This window comes from Ictalurus furcatus, chromosome 5 (genome assembly GCF_023375685.1).
Source record: "Ictalurus furcatus strain D&B chromosome 5, Billie_1.0, whole genome shotgun sequence".
NCBI classification, from domain to species: Eukaryota; Metazoa; Chordata; class Actinopteri; order Siluriformes; family Ictaluridae; genus Ictalurus; species Ictalurus furcatus.
The window spans coordinates 6,147,624-6,167,553 of NC_071259.1; the positions used below are offsets into that span (position 1 = coordinate 6,147,624).

Genomic DNA, 19,930 nt, shown 5'->3' on the forward strand with positions numbered 1-19,930 from the left:
TTAATACAGAGGTTTGGAAATACGTTGGGTTCTTGGAGAATGCTTCCTTCACTGTGACAGAAACCAGGATTTCCACAGGATTTAAGATATCTGTGGAATGACTAAATATTATACTTACAAGTGCTTTTGAAGATTAAGAGCTCAAATCAGCATGGCTTCAATTTGTTTATAATATATGGAGATATAAAATGTCTGGTTTAAAGGTGATTTCTAACAGCTACTATGTGAAATTAAAGGAGTCCAAATGGACTAAATGAAAGTTTATTTATTTATTTATTTATATATTTTACAGATTTTAAACTATACTGAAAAACCCCTGTTTTCAGTATCGGTTTAAGACTTACTACTTTATCTCATGTAGAAGCTAATAGAAGCTTCTATAGTTTGATTTGTTCTTAAGTGAAAAATGCCTGTAAGAGTTTTTATAAAGTTTCATTAAAAGGTCACAATATTATACTGTATTAAATTGACTACAAATAGACTCTTATAATGGATTTATTAGATAATTCATTACTGTTTTTGTCTGTTAAACTAATTCTACCTCCAAAACTTTTTTGTGCAATGGACCATCATTTAAAGGTCTGTATGGTTGCATGATATTCAGCAATCACATAACATTAAAGAAACCAAGTGCTTAAAGTAACAGTTAAACCCTTCTTCTGGTCTTTTTTAATCCAAATGGACAGGAGTTTGACCTTGAGCAAGTAGATAATTTCCTGTCTTGATTTCTATAGTTGTTACAAAGTTACATGGAGAATTGGGTCCAACGTAAGCCATGATTGGTTTTGAGACAGGCATGAGTGTATATTCAAATATATTCATATATTCAAAGCCATGTGCACTTTGCTCTTTATGACTATAAAGTATGCCCATAAGGTTGATTGTATGCCCGATTTAACTTCCTCACAGTGATTGGGGTAAAATTTGCTCCTCCAGAGGCCCAGTTATAGACAAAGACCTTTCACATGTCAATCTTAAGCCTTTTGATTTTGCAGACTGATCTGATCTCGGAGAGTCCTTTTAAAGGCAGTAGATTAGCTCTGGGGTCTGTACTGTGGCTATGTCCAAAATGACACAAATGTGGTGGGAACAGTAGAGCTTGCCAGGGTCCCTTGGAGAAAGGGGCACTTTTGCATTTTCAAAAACTGGGAAGGGGGCCCACAGAGACAGGCATTGTCATGCTTCTTTTATGCACCCTCCAAACTTCACTTATATTAGTTATTCACATTTTATACCACACTGCTGTGAATTCTGAATTTTGATTAGTCAGAAGGTGTTGATTATTATTATTTTTAATAACAGCAGCTCTGATAGTATTGCCAGCTATAATTCTAATGACAAGTTTCTATTAATGTGGTTGTTCTAATAGTTAGGATTTCTCAGCACGTTAACAGAGGCTTGTATGGCAGATGTGCTACATAATCTAATACTAATAATAAATGGTTTTTTAAAAAAGGTTGTTATTTAACAAAGAAAAACATATAATCGTTGATATGGTGAAGCGGACTGAAGAGTCTTCAGGACAGATAGCTAACATGATAAATTATGTTTGTTGTTGTCTTTCTTTTTATGTTCAAATGAGAAAGAAGTGAGGCTAAAACAAGCCTTTGATTTAGATTTTGTCACTTGTAGACTGTTCAGAAGTCCTTTTTAAAGGCAGTATATTATCTCTAGGGTCTGTAGTGTAGCTACCTCTAAAACGACATGAATGTGGTGTGAACAATAGATCTGACTTCCCAGGGTCCCTCAGTGAAAAGGGCACTTTTGCATTTTCAAGAAGTGGGAAGGAGACCCACAGAGACAGGCATCATCATATGTCTTTTGTGCACCCTCCATACTTGTTATTCACATTTTATACCACAGCGTTGTTCAATTCTCAATTCTGATTAGTCCGAAACAGCTAAAACAGCTAAAAACATAAGAATAGCTAAAATATAAGCCATGTGTTGTGGACATTTTGCAACATTAAATGTAACTATAAATAGATTTTAAAAATATGGTGTCATTCTTTAATGACAAAATAACTGCAATCATTGGCAAATTGCTGTGATATCCCCGCTGAAGAAAAAACAAACAAACAAACAATAGAAACCCTCACAGAATTTGTAATGGTTTTAATAGTTATAATGTGAATTGTATTGGCTTTAATGGAAACTGTAATGGTCCCTATGGGTCTCTACTGATAATTTGTATTTGTTATCTTTTATTGGTGGCATGTTCTGTCTAGTGGATACTATTAAGGCCCAATAATGGTAATGGTAATGGTTTTAATGGTTAGCTGATGGTTTGTAAGGTGGGAATTGTACGGGAAATAATTAGAATTTCTGTGATGGTTTCTATTGTTTTTTCTCCCCCCAGCAGGGACAAGAGGCATAAAACTCTTTTGGACATGCTGTTATTGGTAAGTAATCAACTTCAAGGAGGGTAATGCATCACATCACCACATATTTGAATTATTTTACAAAATGGCACACACCCAAGTGTTTCATCCCTTACTCATGAGGCCTATTACATGCAATTTATTATGGTAGTATGAGATTTGGGCTTGAACCCAAGAGCCACCAGGACAGTAGGCATCAAGACAATATCCTCGACCAGCATGACTTGCAAAGATGCAGCTGTGAGACAGATTGCTCAAAGTGAGGCAGATCATTTCCCATTTAAAAACAGCTGCTCAGTTTTGGCTTCCTCCTACGTCAGGTTGCAATAATGGCCATTAACGACTTATCTTATTGATTCGATTCTGTCTAATGAATCAGTTTCAATTTAGCAAGCCTATATGAGTTAGAAGCATTGTGTAGGCTTACATTTTGACCACAGTCCAAATACCACGTGTAAGACGAGTAAATTAAAACGAAAACAAACAAACAAACAAACAAACAAAAAGGAGCCAACGTCGATTCGTTAGTGCTTGAGAATCGATTCGCCCGAATGACTCTCTTAAAAGGAGTCGTTCAAACAAAACGATTCGTTCACGAATCTCTTGATAAAGCGCTTTCCGTTTCGAGCGCGCGCTGCTGCAAAACATATCACTACCCCAGGACACAGAGGAGAGAGGACTGACTACCTGTCCGAGAGGTGAATGGTAAGGAAAAGGGAATGAATCTTATCTTTTTATTTTCTTTTACATGCATATATATTTGGTCTACATACAGGCAACAGAATGATGATAGTTTTTATGTCGGTAAAACGGTGCACGAGAGCGTGTGCATTTCTGATAGATATATAGAGACAGATTTATTTTTTGAATGTACAGGTTAGATGTTCATCTGTGCACACACGTGATGTTTTAGCAACGACTTGTGGGTTTACAGTGTGCATGTGTTTTGGAATTCATGCAGACATCTGACAGAAATAGGATTTGGTCGCGTGCAAATGTTATGTCTCATTTGATGTCTACAAATATAACGTTTTGCATAACAATTCAAATTAAAAATTAAGCTTGGTAAACCCTACTAATAAATAAAATAAAATAAAATAAAAAAAGTTAATGCACACATCTCAGGCTTAATAACTTCTCAGGCTCAAGTTTTATAACCCAAATACTGTACAAAACCTAACATGTTTTTGTTTCCTTTGCATACAATACAGATGGTTGGTCATTTTTTGTATTGTATATTAGTTTGCATCACATACCTTGGTAATATGAAAATGCATCCATGGAGGACTGCATAGAAACCCCCCATCCACCTTTAACTTACAAATTTGTCAAATGCATAGCTTAAAATGAGCAGAAATTCATACTTAGTTGTAGCAATCTATTGCATGTGTTGATGATGAATATGACTCATATACTGTACACACACACACACACACACACACACACAAATGGCTTTTTCATTACAGCTTCCAGGTTTCAGAGTGTTTTTGTTTTGTTTCCTGCACCTAGAACACATTATTCCCTCCACTTACAGAAAATCGCTAATAAAACCAGTCATTAAAGCGAGAACAAGAAGTTTGAGGGATGCAACAACGCAGGCTTTGATTCACACTTGATGCCTTCACACGTCCTTGTGGAAGAAAGTGAGAGAGACAGTGTTTGACAGGAGCATCATTTCACGCAGCATCTCGGCTTGTTACAAACCAACACACAGACACACACACACACACACACACACACAAACATGCAAGCAAATTATGCCATGCTGCGGCACATAAAACTGAAAACAAAATCTGACGCATGCTCCAGGAAGCAACCATCAGCCATCTTGACAAGAACCGCAGAAGATAAAGCAAAATTTACCAAGTCAATTAGCCTTGTTGGTATTGTTACAGTGGACATATGGCTTCATTACTGTTATTTACTTAACCAGATACATTAAAAAAAAATCTCCCTTAGCTCTCTTTGTACACCTTACGTGCTGATAGATCTGTTTGAACTGGGGTTGCTTATCACACATTAACAGGTGTGGACATATGCCCTTGCTTCAGATTTCAGAATTATGTCTTTTATCCTTTTGTGTGCATGACCAAATGCAGCAGCTCCTAAAATCTATATATTTTTTTCTCACAAGGGAGCCAAGGCCACTTGTCAAGAGGGCAGCGGTACGGCCAAGGCTTCAATCTGAACCTATAAAGCAGATTTTTCAATGGATTAACCTTAATATGGCAGTGTGAGGGTCTTTAGGCCTTTAGTGACATTCTGTCTAAGGTGAAAAAGCGGTCTTTTATCATTCAGCTGGAAATCTGGTGAACGATGTGGTTAGGTGGTAATGGCATGATTGCAGGAATTATGTTAATGCCAATACTAGATTATCTGTCACAGCTAATCTAGACTAAAAAAATAAATAAAAATAAAAAAACATAACCGTGTACTCTCAGCACTCTCAGTTAGAAAATCTATCAAATTGATGGAAGAAAGGATACACCGCTTTAGAAATGATGAGATGTGGTAATATATTTCCATTCAAATTTCGACAGGGGATCCATTCATTGACTAACAGCTTTACAGTCTGCTTTTTGGTTAGGACCAAGGTATAGATTTGGCTGGAGTGGATGTAATTGGTGGTGATTGCCAAAAGGAAGCAGTAAATCCTCCCTCTTTATATACAATACCTAGATTGATGATGGCTCAGAAAGCTTTAGACTCCGCAAAGCCAAATTTTGTATTCATATTTCTAGTTCGGTGTATAATTACATTTAGTGATGCATGGATGGCGATCTGGATGTATTTCATGATTAACGATGACTAATAGAGTAAATCAGACTCTAAACTGTGCTCTGTGGATATCACGAGACTGTGCTACTGAATCTTCCTACAATACAAGCAACCTGATAAACCCATATGGCGTTTAGACAGTATCTTTAATACAGAGTGTGAGGGTGGCTGAGTGTGGTCATTACAAATGAGTGCACGCTGGCGTGAAAAGGTACACAAAGTTTTCACGAGTGCAGAGCAGAGAAGTAAGTGCACAGAGATACTGTGTCACATGAGAGCACTTCAGTTCTGCGAGCACTGAGCACTAAGACATGCACACTTCCGTAAGCCAGGATCTACATTCTACACATATACAAATAACTTGGTGGAAATTGTAAATGCTTTTAAAGCTGTCCTCAAGGATTTCTTGAGCAGTTTAGGGTTCTGTCTCTCAAAAGGAATACTACACGGTGTTCCACAAGTCTTCGTATATAGGGGAGTATGTTTGCCAGCACCATGTCGGTTGTGCCTTCATCAGTGGATGTTCGGGGACGTCCACTTCTCAGTTGGTCCGCAACACTTCCAGACTTTTTGAATTTGTTAATAAGTTTGGTAGCAGTGTCGTGTTTGATGTGCTTGCCATGTTTTCTGTTAAAGTCCATCGCGACTGCGACAGCTTCCCGATCCAGCCATGAGAATGATTTCAGTGCGTTCTTCTTTTGTCAAAGGCGTTCTTAAAGGCTATAAACCTTGTGATACAAGAACAACACTATCTTCTTGCTCTGGTAGGAAAACATGGTTTGCATGTGGTCTTGTGTTGCTGTAACTGAAAGCAGAGAGGGCTTTTTGTTTTTTGCACTGTTCCTCTAGAAGGTTGGTTAAGATCGCCATGTTGTATTTTTGGCAAAATGTCACTTAAAAACAATTTTGTCCTGTTAATAACAAACCAAATTACGTTCTGGGGCTTCAAAAAGTATGTCCCGAAAAACAGGAAATAACGTAAAGGCGTAGAAAGTGTGAAAAACACATCAGACAGAACTTTGACTCTATTTTAAGAGTTTGCTTTGTATACCACGCTGTTTGTGTATTGCTGTTTGTGTAAGTCATTACTATGGTTAAACTGCACTAACAGCCAGTTTTTGTTACAAGAGCTAAATGTTTGAACTGTGCATATAACTATGTATATGTAACTCATATATCATGCTAGAAATGATGACACTGAAGGGTACTGTAACAAGAATATGAACTCTAATAAGAAAATGAATTGTTATGATATGAAAATGCATATTTTGTACGAAGTCTGCAGTCTGTTTATTTGTTCTGTATTGTCCTTAGGGAGAAAAAAAAAGCAAAGAATGAGTTTCCCAAAATTAACCCCAACACACCACTTCCTCCATTCAAAAAGATTTATGGGAGACATGTGTGACTTATGCTTTGTTCTGAGGCTGAGAACAGGACAAATATAAATATAAATATAAATATAAATATATATATATATATATATATATATATATAAAAATATATATATATATATATATACACTATGACGATATGAAGGTTTAACATCTCTCATTAACGTCTCATTTATTTTAAATTTGAACATGTACCAGAGGGTTTCTATTGTTACCTTAGACAGCAGATCTGCTTGCTTGGCTTCAGCTACTGTACTCAAACACAACACATTACCAGTAATGTGTCTCAATCCTTCAACTCTCAGTGGTGCTGTTCATTCCTCACACTTTGTGGTTTGCATCGATGCTGACACTTGTCTTCTCTCAGTGATGGACACAATCAAAAGCGAAGGCTTATAAGCTCATTATGCGATCTGCAATCATTAAAGGCATCTCATAGCCATTGCAATAATTTTAAAAAACATTTTATATTTATGAAGGCTTCTGTGCTTTATGGCAGCTCTAAAGAGAAAAATGTGGAATTTACTGCGGGGTTTACGGCATGCTGCATTTTGAAATATGGACAGTGTGCCAATCCATGAGCAGGACACAGTCATATAGGCTAAACACCCATTCATACACTACAGACATTCCAATCAGCCTGCCATGCATGTCTTTGGACTGGGGGAGGAAACCCCCGTAGCACGGGTAAAACATGCAAACTCCGCGACCTCAGGGCAGTGGTGGAAATTGAACCACCAACCCTGGAGGTGTGAGGCAAATGTCCTAACCACTAAGCACCCTGTCATGATATAGAGAAACCACAAAATGAAAGGTGCTCTGCCTTGAAGACTTTCTCATGGTGGAAACCGTTAGGTTTACCTCAGCTGTTACAAAATGCTGATACTGGAGACTCCTTCCAAAAATGTTCAATAAAACATCTCCTCACAGAAAACAGTTAGTGCAGCATTCACTATACAAGTCCCTGGATCTATTGTCAAAGCTACTGTTATAGAAAATTATTCAACACCTTCTGAGCAGTCAGAATTGACTGTGGTACAATTATTAAACATTATAAAAACACAACAGCCAATCATGTTCCAATATGAAAATGCTGTCGCTCCCTTCAAGATGAGTTTACCAGGGCAAGGGGGTGGGGCTTATAACTGTGGGGGCATTTTACATTTAAAGCATTTGGCAGACGCCCTTATCCAGAGCGACTTACATTTGATCTCATTTATACAACTGAGTAGTTGAGTGTTAAGGGCTTTGGTCAAGGGCTCAGCAGTGGCAGCTTGGTGGTGCTAGGAGTAAAACTCACAACCTTCTGATTGATCACTACTGAGCTACCACCACCACTTTTTTTTAATTTGCATAATTAGAGGAATGTGATTTCTTGATGAGGATTAAAAAGTAAAGGTGCTTCTGTTACCAGTTTTCTTAAGTAAGCATTTGTCATTGCCTCGGATGACACGTAATTGTTGCCACCTCAGTAAACTTGACAGGCCTCAAGGAAAGTCAGTTGATTCTGGCTGTGGTTTAGTCATTTTATACTGTAATTAATAGCATGGCATGGACCTTTTTTTCCAGACATAGTCATACATCTTTGGCCCCTTTACAGGTTATTTCTTTAAGTCAAGGACTGTGGTGAGACAAGAGAAGACAAGAGAAACTAGCAGCATTCCAGGCTTATCCTCCTCATATTTGGATGAGCTTCTTGAGTTTGATGGATTTGTAATGGATTCACTCGCATCCAGTGTGCTTGTTAATCTTGTTATCTGCTGCCTGATAGACGTTTCGCGTTTAGTGATGTCATGAATTTAAATTTCTCGGAGAAGATGGATCAGAAAATGTCCTCATTTGTTCCAAATGTCGGCATTTTGTTCCATCTGCTCATTATAATGGAACGTTTATGCACTTTAGCATTAATGTTAATGTCAGTGTTCGTTTTAGAGATAAATGAAAATATTCATCTTCACAATTAAGGAGCCTAATAGAATGAAATGTTAAATATGCACTCACTGGCCACTTTAGGGGGCGCACGTTCACCTCACACCTCCAGGATCGGGGGTTCGATTCCCACCGTGACCCTATGTGTGCGGAGTTTGCATGTTCTCCCAGTGCTGCGGAGGTTTCCTCCGGGTACTCCGGTTTCCTCCCCCAGTCCAAAGACATGCATGGTAGGCTGATTGGCATGTCCAAAGTGTCCGTAGTGTATGAATGGGTGTGTGAATGTGTATGTGAGTGTGCTCTGCGATGGATTGGCACCCTGTCCAGGGTGTACCCCGCCTTGTGCCCGATGCTCCCTGGGATAGGCTCCAGGTTTCCCCGTGACCCTGAAGGAAGGATAAGCGGTATAGAAGATGGATGGATGGATGGCCACTTTAGGAATAATGCTGAGTCATGAAATTATCCAAACAGCCAATCATGTAGTAGCAACACAATGTATAAAATCATGTAGATACAGGTCAAGAGCTTGAGTTAACGTGATCTTAGTAACTTTGACCGTTGCTGCCAGACGAACTGGTCTGGGTATTTCAGAGACTTCTTATCTCCTGCGATTTTCATATAGGAGTGTCTAGATTTGACTGGTGTGAAAAACAAAACAAAAAAAATCAAGTGAGTGTCTGAAGATGGACATGCCTTTTTTGATGAGCAAGATCAGAGGAGAAAAACCGGACTGGTTTGAGGTGACAGGAAGGCTATGGTAACTCAAGTAACCACTCTTTACAACCACGGTGAGCAGAAAAGCATCTCAGAATGCACAACACATCAAAGCTTGAGGTGGATGAGCTACAACAGCAGAAGACCACATTATTAGAAGATTACATTTCTGTCAACCAAGATCAGGAATCTGAGGCTTCACTAGGCACATGCACACAAAAACTCTACAGTTGAAGATTTGAAAAAGCCATGTTTTTTCCCCCTAATCCCAGAAGATCAGCAGTTTCCAAAATACTTAAACCAGCCCGTCTGACACCAACAACCATGCCACGGTCAAAGTTACTGAGATCACATTTTCCCCATTCTGATGTTTGATGTGAACATTAATTGAAGCTTTTGACCTGCCTGATTTATGCTGCTACATGATTGGCTGATGAAATAACTGCATGTGTACAAAAGTTTCTATTAAAGTGGATGGTGACTAGATTTTAGCAGGGTAACTTCATGAATAATTCATAGAAGATAATTATCGTTATTATCATCAGGGTGTTAATGTAATGAATTAGATTTGGGGTTGCACACACCGGCTTGGGAAATGTTACATTATGAATGCCCGTAGCGTTGTCCATTCCTGCGGGGATGTTTTTTTCTCTTACGCTCACGCACACACACACACACACAATTTGCAGTCTCTAAAAGGCTAAAAGGTGTCCGTTTAAATGCAAATTCCAATGTGTGGTTTGTCATGTGGACACCACTTCTGCAAGGACTCTACAAGCGATGCAATAAATCACAAGCTCAGGACACACCATCTCATTAAGGCAAGGTGTATGGACGTTTCATGAGAATTTGAATACGTCCTTAGGGATCCTGTGAAAGTAGGATAAATTTAGATTCCTGTCCAGCATCAAACTATCTTCCTTAAACCACTTATCACCTGCTGATGTTTTAGCATAGCACTGCAGAGCACTTTGTTTTTCCCCAAGTTGTTCTTGCTTAGTGTGTTTTTTTTTTTTCTTCTTATCGAATTCGAGTTTAAATTACTCTTACACAGAGGCAGGGAACTGCAGGTTTCCTTGAACTGATTTCATTATCTATGAACTTCACATTCAAAAAGGGAGAGAGGGATTAGAGAGAAAGAGTGAGAGAGTAGATTAAAGAGAGCAGAGTCCCAGCTGAATGAACTGGCCCTCCACGCTGATTATAAGGAGTGATGCGTTTAAACTTCGATCCTCGGCTTTGGACTTCACAGCTGTCACACTTACACAAAGGATTCTCAAGGAAAACTCTATACTAAGTCTAAATACTATGTCTAAATCCTAAGACTCATATCAACATGACTTTATTGATCCGTCTTCAGTTTGCTGTTATTTAAAATCTGAATGCAGGAGAACTAATTTGGAAAAATGAAAATTAAATCCCTGTTCTGTTACAATAAAATATGACCATATAAGAAAATGACTTTCAGCAAGACTAATATCAGCAGATTGGACATTACATTTTACATTGTTATTCTTCAAAAATCTAAAACAACTGATGCTGAGTTTTTTAGGGTTTGTTCTGGCCAAAAATGCTTGATTTGGCTGCAGTTTTTTTTTTTTGTGGAAAACTACTTGAATTGGTGAAATCGCAAAAATGCACAAAATTGTCTTTCGCAATCATGTTTGTTGGTAAATGAGACCTTTTAGCTGTACTCATGCTCGAAGCACGTGAATCGAAGAGGCTTTGACTGAATGAGCGTTGTGATGATGTCACATGACGTGTCAAGGCCCAAAGCTGCAGAAAGTCTGTGGTAATTTTGAACAATTGCAAGAATTTGCTTGATTTTGCCTTAATTTCTGCAATCGGAAAATCCTGGAGTGACTGATAGACATTTTCAGAATTTCTGATTTAATTGAAGGATTAAAAAAAAATCTGCAGCTGTAAAGTCATTTCACTTGACAACCTATGCATTTTTATGACATCTCGTGCTTTCATCACCAAGCACGAGTTATGAGTTCCGTATTGAATTAATGCTGGGAATATTGGACAGCTGTACCCCTGTCTATTTGTTAAAACATTTCTATAAGGCAAGACAGAATGAGCGAAGGCTTTAGCATTTGGCAAAGGCTAAATATCTCTCTAATTATGCACATTTTAAAATGACTGACATCTATAAAAAAAATTCATAATCTCCTTTTACAAATAATTGGCAATCATACTGAAAATATTTACAGTTATATAGCAGCATTTTTAAACATAAAGTTCACTTTAGAATTCGTGGAGGTTGTGGGGGTGGGGGGGATGCAACGGCATGAATAGTGACCAAAGTCAAGCAAATAGGCCATTGTTCACAATAAACTCTGTATCATGAAAAGCATTAAGCATAGGGGGGTACTGTAATAACACAATCTGTATCCCTTTCTTCTTCTTACAGCTGTTCCCATTAGGGGTCGCCACAGCAGGTCATCCATCTCCATTGTGGAAATATGTTTTATGATCTACATTTGATTTCGCACAGATTTTACACTAGATTCCCTTCCTGACGCAACCCTCCATTTTTATCCAGGCTTGGCACTGGCACTGAGACTGCACTAGCCAGTCCCTCCAGGATTTTGTGAACATAGAAATTATCTATGTTAAAAATCTACTCTGCAATATTCTGAGGAGCTTGCAATTTTTCAAAATTGGCACAGATTTTCTGCAGATTTGGGCTAAGACGCGTCATGTGACATCATCACAACGCGCATTTGCTTCAAAAGCCCTCTTTTCTTCAAGTGCGTCGAACATGAGCACAGCTAAAAGGTGTCATTGACCAACAAACATCACTGCGAAAGTCAGTCGTGCAATTGCGATTTTGCCAAATTCAAGTAGTTTCCCGTAAAAAAAAAAGCACAAAGAACTTCGCAAGTTGCATCGCAACGTTTGAAAAAAGCCACCGCAAAATCAAGCATTTTTGGGCACTACAATCACAAAAAAAACTCTGTGACATCCTGTATGGACTGATTAGCCTTTTCAACCCCAATGGCTTGACTGGGTTTGGTGCCCAGTGTCACGGCAAACTAGCGACTGCATTTCCAGAATGCACCGTAAACTACAAACATGGTCGACAACTACAACTCTCAAAGCTACACACAGACACGTCACCTTATCCTGAGGACTAATCAGACACACCTGTTCCCAATTACACGCTCAATCACACCACACATAAGAGACTACTCATTCACTAGATTTTCATGAAGTATTATGCTCAGTTGCTATTTATCTCTGTCATTTACCAAGCTTTGATTACATGATGTTATTCTGGTTTTGACTTTGTTTACTTTATTGACCTTGCTTCTCTGCCTTGCCTGTTTTGTACTGTGTGCCTGATTGTGTGACCCTTACCTGTTTTGATTTCTGGCTATACCTTTGGATTTGTTTGCTGATTAAACTGCCATACCTGCAATTGTTTCCATCTCATCCACCATTACGTGACACCCAACATGAGGCTCAAACCCACGATCTTGAGATTTAAAGTCTCACACTCTACCGACTGACCTGAGGTGGGTGTGGCCTAAACCTGAAGGTTTAAAAAAAAAAAAATGATGAATTAATTAATTTAAAATATGAACCCTACCATTATGGTCCAGAAACACAGAAAAACACCTAAATGCTAGCAGTGTCAATATGGTCTGTGACTCAGCTACATCACACAAGATGTTTTTAATCCTGCTCACACAATTATTTTTGTTTTTCCTGTAGTGCTTAATGTTTACAGTACAGGTGGTTTACCGTATTGTCCATTTCATAGATTTGATTCTGTTGGTGTTTTGTTTTGTTTGTTTTTTTACTCATGACTGAAGTCTCATGTTGTCCCTTGTTAATTGAAGAACCATGATTCTGGGGAACCGTATTTTGTTCCTAATGTTACAGCTGTATGTGATGAAAGCACTGGCAATGTAGCCTATTCAAGCTTGCATGAAAGTATGTCATCCAGCTGTAGGATGTTGAGTGTACTGTATGGTGGGTGGTTTCTTTGTAACCGCGAACACGCTCAAGCCCGTGAGTTTATAATGGTTAACTTGCAGAATGACAACTTGTAATTATTGTTTTTGGGTTTTTTTTGTTGTTTTTTTAATCACATGTCAGTTTTACTGGCATACTGAGCTTGATAAAGCCTTGTATCAGCAAGAAAGGCTGAGTAGAAAAAGCAAGATATCAAGACATTGCTATTTCTCTCTGCTGAATACTTGATGGGTTGAAGAATATGAAACTACATTGAGTTGCAAATCACATTTATTGTCTTTTGCACGACTCTCTCGTTACTCCCTGCTGTATGCCTCTAGACTGTGTCTAATAATTTATGATATTGTGTTTCTTCCTTCAATTCACCCATAACCATATCTGTACAATGTGAAACAACAAGGGAAAAAAAAATCTTTGCAACTGAAAAAGAGCCAAGTCTAGTTTTCTATCAGTGCTACATTAATTGGAAAATTCTCTTTATGGCCAGACGTGATCTTAAGACTATTCAGGAGATATCAAAAGAAAAAGATTTAATTGGATTTCACATAAATGAAGTTGTAATAAAACCTACAACCACCAACACGGCCCTTCACTATAAACGTAACCTTTCATGACCACACTTTCAATAGTGATATGGCAAGTAATTTTGGACTGTAAAAGGGAGAATAATGAGAACTTGGTCTGGACTTTCTTCAGCTTTGTACTAGATAGCCAGCCCACTACTGGGAATAGCTAGTCTGGAAGTCTCTGTGCATCTGATACCATATCTTTTCTGGCCACAAGAAAAGATCTTCAGAATCTTTCATTGCAATCTGATAGGCTATTTGCATTTCCATGTAAACACACCTCTGTGTAGTGGTTTTTGACAAGAAAACAACGTTTAAACACTGTAACACAATTTCCATTGTTAAAAGATATAAACAGTACGTGGTCATCAACTGGTGGACTGTGGTCCAGATGTGGACCAGCAAAGACTTTGAGTTGTTCAACAACTTGTTTTCCAAATATGCATCATCACGTTCATTTATATTCATTATTTAGCTGAAGGCAACTCATCGAACCAAAACCTCGCTACAGGGCTAGAGACATTAGCTCAGTGTAAGCAATGATGACCAAGTATGCTTTTCATTTTCCTGCGTCAAAATTAAAACAAATGTGTCTCATCTGTTCAGAGCCCTTGCCCCTAGTCAAAACTGGTAACATAAAGTGCCACTTTGACTTGTCTTTTTTATAGTCATAAACAAATGATTAACTGATAAATCAATTTTTACCTTTTAAAACCTTATGTTATGTTAGTTGCACTGAATATGATCTAACAGGACCTTTAGAAATTGTAGTCGAATGAGTGACTAGTAGGAAGGGGCCAGGAAGGTAGGAAAACTGGGAGAGAAGGGAATTTATATTTAAATTTATTATAAATTTATTATTTATTATTATAAATTTATTATAAATAAATTTATATCTAGACAATATAAATTTATTTCAGAACTTATTTATTGAAACTGCAGTGTCTTTGGAAAATAAAGTGCATTTATATCCAGGTGGTTTTACAATCTCAACAACCAATATTGAGTTCTATTACTGAATTTGTAGACCACCTTCTGTCAGGCCATTGGCCATTGGGAGAATTCCCGGTGGCCTGACAACTGATTTGGCCCACTTCCCTGCTGTTTTTTTATGTTTTTTTAATGTATTTATTATTTTATATTATTCCGTGTCCTATGTACTCAAGTGACCCTTTTCCGACTTCGAAATTTTCTAATAAATCGATAATAAATCATGAACTTGTTCATTTTGACTTGCAACGGTACCATTCTCCTCAGCTCTGGAGAATGGTTTCGAACAGTGTCATCATTGCACAGAGCGAGGATGGAGAGGAGGCGGCCAGGTGGAGAAGAGAGGGAAAAGGCACCCAAAAAGAAAGGTTTAAACATTTGTTGTGGGTGTATGGGGTGGCTTGGATGAGTGTGAGACTCCCGGCCTGAAATTACATCCCAGTTGGGCCCTGTCTTCTGTAAGCCCTCCACATACTCTCCCCAGAGTGTTTTTCCCACCAAACTTATGGGTATGTTCAAAATAAAATTGTTCTTAGTCTTGTTTCCAGCAATGATATTTGATGTCCATCTGACGCAAATCAGTGCTTGAATGACAATTACTGTCTCTCTTGTCAAGTGTTTTGGAGACAGATTGTAATAAGAAGATATTCTCACATCCAGAGAAGGTGTTATTCTGTCAAGTCTAGTTTATGATGTTGAGGAAATAACAAAACAAAACCTTCAAAACGTTGGGCTATTTGGTGGAAAATACCATGGAGTGGCTTATGGGAGATAAAATTAATGGAGAAAGGGAGATAGTGGGAATGGAAAAGTACATTACAATATGACAAAGAAAGGAATTAAGTACAAAACAATAGAACAGACAGACATTGTTCCTGAGATCCTGTAAAGGTCTGATTCTTTTGCAAGCTTAATTTAACATAAGAGTAAAATAGACAGTGCTTTTGGGTCATTCTGTCATATTTCAAGTTTCCTGCTCTGGTTAATAATCTCTACACCTTCTGTCCCTGTCTGACTTCCTCTGTTAGTGAGATGTCATGCTTTAATCATGTCATAGATCATCCTTTTGCTGCATGCGCTAATAATCTTTTCTCTTACTCCAGATCGCTCCAGTGTTCTGTCAAGGACTTCAAAATGAGACGTCTTGGGAACTGCGATTAAATTAGATCACGAGAACAAGAACTGCATATACTGTTTGGTATTTGATTTGGATCAGCGTGTGTGGTATGGATGAACAGTTGGTGATGGAGGGTGCTCACAACATCACGCAGCCCTGGTTGGGGTGGGAGGAGGTTTGCTCACTCTCGCTGGGTGGCACCACCTTCCTGATCATGGCCTACAGCACCATGCTGGCTGTGGGTCTCGTGGGAAACACCTGCGTTGTCCTGGTTATCCTGCGTCAGAAGGAGATGCACAACGTGACTAACATCTTCATTGCCAACCTTTCCTGCTCCGACATCCTCGTGTGCCTCATATGCCTGCCCAGCACCATCACCTACACACTGATGGACAGGTGGATTCTAGGAGTGGCTCTTTGCAAATTGACTTCGTTCGTCCAATGTCTGTCCATCACGGTCTCCATCTACACCTTGGTGCTGATCACACTGGAGCGGCATCAGCTCATCATCCACCCTACCGGTTGGAAGCCAGTGCTTGGACACTCGTACCTGGCTGTGGCTGTCACCTGGATTATGGGATGCTTCGTCTCGCTGCCCTTCTTTTCCTTCACCTTGTTGGTTGACTTTAAATCCCAGAACCTCAGCATTCCGATGAATCCCTCCGATTCTCACCTGGTCTGCATGGAAAAATGGCCATCGGAGGGGAACCGCTTAGCGTACACTACATCGCTGCTGGTGTTCCAATACTGCCTGCCTCTTATACTCATCAGCATCTGCTACTTGCGCATTTTTCTGCGCCTCAGTCACCGCAAAGACATTATCGAGAGGACACGGGATGCACGTCAACGAAACGCTAAACACTTCAAGCGTATCAACGCCATGCTAGCCTCCATCGTGGCCCTGTTCGCCCTCTGCTGGCTGCCGCTGTACGTGTTCAATGCCATTTTCGACTGGAACCACGAGGCAATCACATGGTGCCACGACGCTGTCTTTTCAGTGTGTCACCTCACAGCAATGGCTTCCACATGCGTCAACCCCATCATTTACGGCTTTCTAAACAACAACTTCCAGAAAGAGCTGAAGTCACTGCTGTATCAGTGCCGATGCTCGGGAGTTCCCCAGAACTATGAGAGCTTCCCGCTGTCTACCGTCAGCACTGATGTGACAAAAGGCTCCATTCTCAGCAATGGCTCTGACACCATCGCCGTCTCATCGCAACAGCAAGAGAAAGAGTGTTTGTAAATAAGCACCTCAGACATGTGCATTAGACTGAGTTACAGTTGTTGGCTACATATGCTCAGTTCTAATCAGTAAGTCATCATCAGCCAACTGCTGGGTCGGATTTGAAGATGATTGGTAGCAAACCAGCATTTATTTTGAACAGACCTCACGTTCAAAATAATGTAACCCTTATGATTTGAGGGCACTGTGTAAATATTGAAGATTATTTTTTTCTTGGCTAGATGATAAATCTCTCTCTAACTTTGGTATTAAGTATATAAAGGCCTTAAAAGGTAACTTTCACCCGCTAGTCACAAGGTAATGCACCATACACTAAAGTAGGTTATGTATCACATGTTCCTCAGAAATACACTGTGCATATGTGTGATCTTGAACACATATTTACAGAAAAGATGGCAGAGGGGTTCCTTCTCAGTCTTGGGGTGAGTCAGTGTGACTGCTGGAAACATGTCTGTCATCTGAAGACAGTAACATTACAAGAAAAAAGGAAAGGAAAACACATTCATGACAACCAGTGATGGAAATTTATGGATCAATCAAGAGGACGTGTTCATATTGGAGAGACAATTTTCACAGTGGAGTTGGGAGTTCACATAATATGCTGCGTTGGTGTTACTTGACTGGTAAGCAACAGTGTTAAGTTACGGGGTGTGGCTAAACATCAAAACAAAGTTCTCTGCATGAGTCAAGTATACAAAGCAGCTTTCTAAAAGATTTCTGAGAGGCCTTTATGTAAGGCCTTGATGAAAAACACAACAAAAATGTGAATGTAAACAAAAGCCACATTTGTTTTATTTCAAAACTATGTTAATTCCCTTTAAGTCTGCTTCACCTCTTTTACTTTGCACAGTGCGTGACACTCGCAGTAACACTCGCAGATTAGTAGATGCCTCCAAGGTCACAAGGTCAAATGTGAAGCTAAACTGTAAATAGTGACGCATGCCATTAGCTGTAATTAGAATATTTTTGATACATATAGACGGATTGTTAATACTGTAATAACATTTAGTCCCCCAAAATAAAAGAGCTCTGTTTGTTCTTTAAGTGATAGTGAAAGTTGAAATAGTGAAAGCCCTTATTTATTTATTGAATCCAGAGTGTCCACATTGCAAGGTGACCAAATCTGATTTGTTTGTTTGCATTGTAATCACATTTGCTTGAATATTCAACACTGGGTTTTGTGGTAATGGAGCAGGAGTTCGAGTAGTCTGGGGGAGAGGAAAGTTAGCTACTTAGCTTGTTAACACCAGATTTCAGTGTGGATTTAGTTTTCCATAATGTGCAATGGGCCTCATTTATCAATCTTTTAGTAACTTTGTGTGTAAATGTTTCCATAGGCCAAACCAAACTAAAACGTCCTGCCAGATTTACAAAAGCTTCAGTAACGCTGATTTTCTTAGCAGTTGCCTGTGTATAGCCACGCCCACAAACCTCAAGAAAAAGCAAAGAGCTGAAAATCACAAAATGGCGATTAAACAGTGAAAGAGTACCTCCTAAGCACAGCATGCACTAAATCTTGCAGTAATGCAGCGTGTCGTTTACCACAGACACAAACTAACTCGTTCTGATTTTATAGGTCGCCATTAATTTCGTCCTAAATGCGTATCTAGTCTTATTTTTTGTCTTAATTTATGGATTTGTTTTGGAATGCTTTCTTTCAAGTCATTAATATCAAACAACCAACAAGTGTCACAAAATGTTCAGCAAATTTGTGCACACGATTGAAATAAATATGCGGTTTAAACTCAGTGCGATGTTTATATAAAATTGCAGCTACTCACCAATTATAGAGTATGATTTTTAAGCCAATCGATTGGAGTCCACATTAATGCGTCTCCTTATACGTAAACTTTACACAAACACAGGGGGTCTCAAAGGATGCACATGTTTTTCTGGATTTTCAGAAAAATGAATACATTCGTTCATATCCCGTTTGTTAAATGAGGCCCAATGATTCTTGTTGCTTTTGCTGCGTCCATATTGTTGTTCTTGCAAATTTCTAATGATAAGAAGGGCCACGCTGAATGATAAAAAAAAAATTATTCTATTTGTCAGTTAAGCAAAAATGTAATATTTGAAAAAATGTTAATTATCATTCTTAAATTAGGAAAAATGTTATATTTGATGTCATAATGGTTTAAAAAAAAAAGAGCTGTAAAATGTGAGCCAAACATAAATAATGCAAATTATAACATCCAAGAACCTGTAAGCACATTATGTATTTGTTTAGACAAAAAATACCTGTGTTTTTAATAAGGAAATATGTTCAGTTGGAGTGGCACACTCCTGGGCTTTTGGATTGAGCCTGAGCTTGGGTTACTGTCTGCATGGAGGCTTTACTCCATTTTCTCTGAAAAAGGTGGTGTCTCACCTCCCAAAAAATGGCAGTAGGTAGACTGGTAACTTATATTACTTCATGCACTGTGATGGATTGGCGTTTCATCTAGAGTGTATAGGGAGACGTGTATATGTTAAGTGGGTGGAGGGGGGGGTGTGTAATTTTTTTTTGCCAGTGGCAAAAAGCAGCAACTATAGACAAAAGCATAGCAGTTCTGTTAGAGTGTTTATGAGATTATAGTTTTATTGAGCATAGAGAATAAGTTGTTGAAAAAAAGAAACATTGATAACAGTAATTGTCTGCTGGCTGCTCTGCTGTATGTGAAGTATATTTTAATTGTACTTAATTGTAATTGCCTTTATAGTGCTCAAACATAAATGTTATAATATTGGGGGGAGATATAACACATTATGCCCCATCTAGGGTCTTCAGTAGTATTCATGCATACACCTGTTCACTCTCATGATTAATTCACCATTTAAATCTGCATTATTTTT

General features: G+C 38.7%; 1 protein-coding gene across 1 annotated transcript; it reads left to right on the top strand.

Annotated features, from left to right (window-relative positions):
- Window positions 1-3,025: 3,025 nt before the first annotated feature.
- npy8br (neuropeptide Y receptor Y8b) lies at window positions 3,026-18,352 on the top strand. Its single transcript, XM_053624447.1, has 2 exons — window positions 3,026-3,085; window positions 15,839-18,352. Exon 2 carries the CDS (start codon window positions 15,962-15,964, stop codon window positions 17,093-17,095), a length of 1,134 nt encoding a protein of 377 aa, XP_053480422.1. The 5' UTR covers window positions 3,026-3,085; window positions 15,839-15,961; the 3' UTR covers window positions 17,096-18,352.
- Window positions 18,353-19,930: the final 1,578 nt, after the last annotated feature.